The sequence below is a fragment of the Podarcis melisellensis genome (assembly GCF_964234715.1).
Source record: "Podarcis melisellensis genome assembly, chromosome: 8".
Taxonomy (NCBI): domain Eukaryota; kingdom Metazoa; phylum Chordata; class Lepidosauria; order Squamata; family Lacertidae; genus Podarcis; species Podarcis melisellensis.
The window spans coordinates 81,767,059-81,773,932 of record NC_138540.1 but is presented as its reverse complement, the minus strand read 5'-3'; the positions used below and the strand labels follow the sequence as shown (position 1 = coordinate 81,773,932).

Here is a 6,874-nt window from a genome sequence, read left to right as displayed (position 1 = left end):
GGCTCTCTGGGGTGACTCACCTGCTGCTTGATTCTTTTCAGAGTTGGAGGTGCCAGGAATCGAACACAGGGCCTTTGGTTTCGTGGTTGCTCATGTGTTGTTGCCCCTGAACTCCCAGGCTCATCCACATTTATCTTTGTACAGAGTAGCTGGCTGGAGCAACGGCTGCATTTTGAAGTGCACAGCTCTGGCAAGAGTGTGGTGCTCACAGCTGAATGGAAGCCAAAGGTTTCCCCTCCCCCAGCGCACTTTCACAGCAGGAGATCTCTTTGATCTCTTCTCATTCCATGATCGTTGCATCTTGGCTGACAGTGACAAAAGTAGTTTTCTTCTTCTTTTAATCTTTTTAACCGGGCCTGTTTGAAGGTGTAGAGGCCACAAGACGGCTGCCTACGGTGATCAGATTTCACCCTCCTGGTCGACTTGAAACGAGTCGGCCAGAATCAGGAGCGGCATTGGACCTTAATTCAGGAGGAGGGTGGAATTTGACCCAGTTCGCACTTAAATGCAAGCTCACTCGATTCACTCTCCAAAACAACACAAAAACTGAAATGCAGCCACCCTTCGAAACCCACACATCCGAATTTTGCACATCCGAACGTCTACAATTTAATGTTGTATTTTAATCTTGTTTTTAAGTTGTATTCATTCAACTTGTGTTTATTATTGCTTGTTAGCCGCCCTGAGCCCAGCCTTGGCTGGGGAGGGCAGGGTATAAATAAAAATTATTATTATTATTATTATTATTATTATTATTATTATTATTACTATTATTATTACAAAAATGCATATGCTAGCATAAAGTGTGCATTGCATTGGACGTATTAGGGAAATCAGACATTAAAGTATATAACATTGCTTTGGGAAAAAATGTGTAAAATGAGAACCTGAGGAGGAACAAAAAACTGCCATACTTGTCCTTCCCTGAGCGTAATGACAATTGATTCTGGGGGGGAAAGCTCAGTTAATTTAAAAGGGAAGATTTACACTGGAGTAAAGGATGCAAGATGTGTGTGTGGCTCTTTCTTTTTCTTTTCTTTTTTTCTTTTTGCTGTTACCTGCATTGAACTTGTTTAGAGCAACATTTGACGTGTTTCCTGGAAGTGTGTTTGTGCATTTAACCGCCTTCTGGAAAGTTACTGTTCTTGGGTTAACCCAAAGTTGGTTCTCTTGCAGGAATGCAGCCCACATGTGTGTTTGGTGTGTATGAGACAGAGCAGAAGTATTATTTCTCATGGCTATCACACTCTGCCCCCCCCCCCCACTCCTAAACTGCCATCTCTGGCATGCAGTCCTGCAGGCCAGGATCGTTTACTAGAACTAATTATGTACAGTGGTGGATTCAGGAGCATCGCAAACGATGTGCGGCAACCATTGTCTTGTGCTTGTGCTTCAAAGGGTACGATGTGTCAGGGAGGAAGTTGAGGGGGTGAGGAAGGGAGAGGGACCAGTGAGAAGGTAGCGAGGGAGACATGGAGATGGACAGTGGCAAGAGAAAGAGAGAGAGAGAGAGAGAGAGAGAGAGAGAGAGAGAGAGAGAGAGAGAGAGAGAGAGGGAGAGGTGTGGAGAGGAAATGGCTGCTGACAAGTAGGGGGAGAGATAAGGTTGCAGATAAGGTTGCAAGAAAATGAGATGGGTGGGAAATTGATGCGAGAAAGAGGAGGGGGCGAGAAATTGAGAAAGGAAGGGGGGCAAAGCTGTTCTTTTGTGCCCTGCTCATGATGTTCCTAAGAGTCCTTTACCTGACCACTGTGGGAATCAACATTCTAGGCCCGATAAGCGCTGATTCAGCAGGGTTCTTGCTGCACCCTTAGGTCAAGCAGGCTATCTGGAAGTATGAATTTAGGTAATATAATAATAATAATAATAATAATAATAATAATAATAATAATAATAACAACAACAACAACAACAAAAAAAATTCCTTCCAGTAGCACCTTAAAGACCAACTAAGTTAGTTCTTGGTATGAGCTTTCGTGTGCATGCACACTTCTTCAGATGCACACGAAAGCTCATACTAAGAACTAACTTAGTTGGTCTTTAAGGTGCTACTGGAAGGAATTTTTTTTGTTTTGACTATGGCAGACCAACACGGCTACCTATCTGTAATAATAATAATAATAATAATAATAATAATAATAATATATTTATACCCCGCCCATCTGGCTGAGTTTCCCCAGCCACTCTGGGCGGCTCCCAATCAAGTGTTAAAAACAATACAGCATTATTAAAAACTTCCCTGAACAGGGCTGCCTTAAGATGTCTTCTGAATGTCAGGTAGTTGTTTATTGCTTTGACATATGATGGGAGGGCGTTCCACAGAGCGGGCGCCACTACTGAGAAGACCCTCTGTCTGGTTCCCTGTAACCTCACTTCTCGCAATGAGGGAACCGCCAGAAGGCCCTCGGTGCTGGACCTCAGTGGCTGAACGATGGCAGTGGAGACGCTCCTTCAGGTATATAGGACCGAGGCTGTTTAGGGCTTTAAAGGTCAGCACAAACGCTTTGAATTGTGCTCAGAAACGTACTGGGAGTCAATGCAGATCTCTCAGGACCAGTGTTATGTGGTCCTGGCGGCCAGTCCCAGTCACCAGTCTAGCTGCCGCATTCTGGATTAATTGCAGTTTTCAGGTCGCCTTCAAAGGTATCCCCGCGTAGAGCGCATTGCAGTAGTCCAAGCGGGAGATAACTAGAGCATGCACCACTCTGGCGAGGCAGTCAGCAGGCAGATAGGGTCTTGGCCTGCGTACCAGGTAAACGTCACATAGGATTCACTGCCCAGTCCTGATTTATTTTTGGTTGGGTGTCAAGGAACTGGGCAGAAGAGGAATAGTGGAGACCGCCTCTCCAGCCTGACCCTAACAGGGAGGAGGAAGAGGAAGACAGTATTACAACAGGGGTTTGTGGGAGGTCACAGCTCAGAGGCAGAAGAGGGGGAAAGTTGGGAAATAATGGGAGTGGAGCAGGAGGAGGAGGAAGCAGGGTGACAGCTGATGCACATGGTGTCTTTGGAAAGCATTCCAGACCCTCCATCTCCTAGAACCCGGCGAGCCTTGAAAGTAGGAGAGCAAAGAGCTCAAAGACAGAGGGCACATAGCAGCACTCGTAGAAGTGATGAATGAGGAAGTGGGAGAGACAGGGGTGTGTGGAGATTCACTCGGGACAATGTCATTATCCAAGAGGCTGGGTTCTACAGCCCCTCTCTGTAAATATTGAATAAAGAAAGGATGGTGAGAAACCTTCCCTTTTCTTTATACTTTCCTAGGCAACCAGCCAGGAGCCGCTGACAGCATCCTGACTGTGGGTTTCCTACTGCTTACGTAACTTCATTTATTAAACTATTAGACTATACCTGTGACGATTCTGCCATGGATGGGATTGCAGTTATACAGTGGTACCTCGGGTTACATACGCTTCAGGTTACAGACTCTGCTAACCCAGAAACAGTACGTCGTGTTAAGAACTTTGCTTCAGGATGAGAACAGAAATTGCGCGGGAGGCCCCATTAGCTAAAGTGGTGCTTCAGGTTAAGAACAGTTTCAGGTTAAGAACTTAACCCAAGGTACCACTGCAAATCAGTACAAGCTGAGTGATGTCGGACTAACGAACATCTCAAAGTTCACTGCTCCCCTGTCAGATTTCTAGGGCAATGCTGCCATCACCCCCGAAAGGGCTTTTGGAGTATAAAACTCAGCGACTATTTCTGACTAATTCCAAAACTGCCCGTCTTTTTTTCTCTTTTTTACACACACACACACACACACACACACACAGACGGTGATGACATTACTGTATTTTTTCTGTGTATTAGATGAGGTTTTTTTTCCTGGAAAACTAACCTCAAAAATGGGGGGCTCGTCTTATACATGGATAGTGCATTGGGGGGGGAGGGCAGCTGATGAGAGACGCGAGGCGGAGATCGCCAGTGGTGTTTTTGCAAGTGAGTTTTGGATGTGTCCAGGGCTGCTGAGGATTGGCTGCTGTTGCGGCAATAGGGTGGGCGATTTGTGGTTCCTGTTGTGTTACAGTCAGAGGATTGGTGGGCTCGTTGACGCGTGCAATCCTCCCCGCAAAAACCCAACAAGTCTGGGCAACTTCCCCCCATTTTCTTAAATTTGAGTCCCCCCAAATAGGGGGCATCTTATACATGGGGGTGTTTTATAGACAGAAAAGTACAGTACCTCAAGCAAGGGCAGGGGAGTAGAAAGACAACTCTGTTTTTGCCATACTTTTGCCGCAGTAGGGTCCTTCCATCAGGTTTGCCCCCAAACCAGCACTATCAAGCACCTCCTCATCCCCCCGAGCTGAGGGGGTAATTACAAGAACTATTATTTAAGAATTGGCACCTAAGTTTTCTCTGAGAGGGGCTGTCCAGTTTTGATTGATTGCCTATAAGCCACTCTGGGAGCCTTTTTGGAGGGGGGGTAAAAATGCTCTAATTAAATAACAAATCAATAATACCACACTTGGGGAGGGGGAGACAAACTGCCAACATGTGCTACCTTTGGAGAGCCAAAGGTACGAGAGAAGCACCTTCCTCTGTGCCGTGCTCCCTCGTTCCCCGAATGACTCTGTTGACAGGTTTCGAAAGATGTGGTGGTGTCTTGAAAATCTGCAAAACCGCCTTCACCAGAGATGGTGGAGGGGCGAGTGAAATGAAGTGCGTACACCACAAGGAACCAACGAGCTAAGCGTCCCCTCTTCAACTCTCAGAACTAAGCTTTTGAATTGTGGGGCCGGTGAGGCGACGCAGGAGTGGGATGAGGGGCAAATGAGGGGAGGGGTCCCAGTGGAACAGCTGGGGAATCCTAGTGGTGCTTCAGGTTAAGTGGTGCTTCAGGTTAAGAACAGTTTCAGGTTAAGAACGGACCCCCGGAACGAATTAAGTACTTAACCCGAGGTACCACTGTATATGCTGCAAGCTGCCCAGAATAGGTGTGGCAACCCAGTCAGATGGCCGTGGTATTATTATTATTATTATTATTATTATTATTATTATTATTATTAAAATATACTTGGAGTCGAGAGTGGATTTCATGCTCTTTATTCAGCTCCTAGTGGTGAGGAGGAATCATAACAATTATTATTATTCCTTTTTAGTCTTATGTCTGGAATCCAGGTGAGGAAGCTGACATCGCCTCTTTCATGGACAACGGCACAGACCTCAACTACTACTATAGCAACAATGACACCTTGCTCTGCGGCTCCGACACCACCCAGGCCTTCAGGCGCTATTTCCTGCCTCCCTTCTACATCCTGATTTTCCTCCTGGGGCTCTGTGGGAACGTGATGGTGATTGCTGTCTTGCTGCGTGCCAAGGAATCCCTACCTGGGACAGATGTCTTCATCTTGCACCTGGCTGTTGCAGACGTTCTCCTTGTCTTGACCCTTCCATTCTGGGCCGTCCAGGCCGTGCACAGCTGGGTCTTTGGGGACGTCATGTGCAAGATGGTTGGCAGTGTTTTCAAGATCAACTTCTACGCCAGCATCTTCTTCCTGGTCTGCATCAGCTTCGACAGGTACCTCTCCATTGTTTACGTCATTCGCATGTACAACAGGGGCAGGTCCTCTCTCATCCTCCTCAGCTCGTTGGTCGTTTGGGTCCTCTGCATTCTCCTCACGCTTCCGGATTTCATCTACCTGACCTCTGAACCCGATTCCCGCCAAAACACCACCTCGTGCACCCTCAATTTCCCCCCGGGCTCAAGCTCAGCCAAGTTCTTCATTCGCATCTTCAGCCAACTTCTTGCCTTCTTCCTCCCACTGGTAGCAATGACCTGTTGCTACATCAGGATCATCCTCAGCCTCATGAACTCCAAAGGCTCCAAGAAGAACAAGGCCTTCAGGGTCATCCTGGCTGTGGTGGTGGTCTTCTTCCTCTGCTGGACGCCCTATCACTTGGTGGAGTTTATCGAGAACCTGATCGACTTCAACGCCCTGCAGAAGGATTGCGAGTGGGAGGCCAAACTGGACATGGCTGAGACGGTCACCACCAGCTTGGGGTTCTTCCACTGCTGCCTCAACCCACTGCTCTACGCTTTCGTGGGCGTCAAGTTTCAGAACAGGTTCCTCAGCCTTCTCGAATCCTTTGGCTGTGTCAGCCGTGCGTTCCTGCAGAGACATGCCAGGAGCTCCAGCCACAGGAGAGATTCAACTTGGTCTGAAAGCACAGAGGCCTCCTACTCGGGGCTCTAGGAAACCTAGAGTTTCCCTGTTCATCCAGAGTTTCCCTGTTGTTGAGCCAGCCAGCCAACAGCTTTTAAGAGACTTGAAAGTGGCCATCCTTTCTTGATGCACCCATGCATTTACATTGCCCCACTCTCAACACCAACCAACCTGGGTTTACAGATTTCTGAAATAACACCCACACACGCCCTTCACAACCTATTTACCAGGGGTGACAGTCAGATGAATGTTCACACCGTGAGCAGCGGTTGTTTCTTTCGTACCGCTTTTTAAAAACAGCAAAAAAGTTATCACTAGGCTAGCGCTGAATGGAGCCTCCTGGGATCTGGGCATCAATGTAATTCAAAAGTAGGCTTCCAAGATTCCAAAGAACTACCCTTCAAAATATGGGTTTGGGGATTTTGATTCTTGAAACGTCCATTTCCATCCACAAGGATTTTCTAGTTGTTTTTTTTTGGAAAGCTTTCTGGTCAACATAGCTCTTTCACACTTCACTTACACAAGTCACACCCCTTTGGTGTTTACGTTCAGGTTTTGTTTTTTTCTTCACTTCCTCACCACAAAGTCTCAGACGAAGAGTTGTGACTTCAGAGTTTCTGAGACTCGCACCCAAGACATTTTGAATGTAAATATTTTTGGAACTTTAAAGTTTAATTCACCTTCTGCCCAGTGAGCAACATGGAACCAG

At 46.9% G+C, this 6,874-nt stretch overlaps 1 protein-coding gene across 1 annotated transcript; it reads left to right on the top strand.

Moving 5' to 3' along the window:
- The first annotated feature begins 5,104 nt into the window (after positions 1-5,104).
- Positions 5,105-6,874, top strand: LOC309375484 (C-X-C chemokine receptor type 3-like). The gene has a single exon (XM_081921226.1). It carries the CDS (start codon positions 5,146-5,148, stop codon positions 6,193-6,195), a length of 1,050 nt encoding a protein of 349 aa, XP_081777352.1. The 5' UTR covers positions 5,105-5,145; the 3' UTR covers positions 6,196-6,874.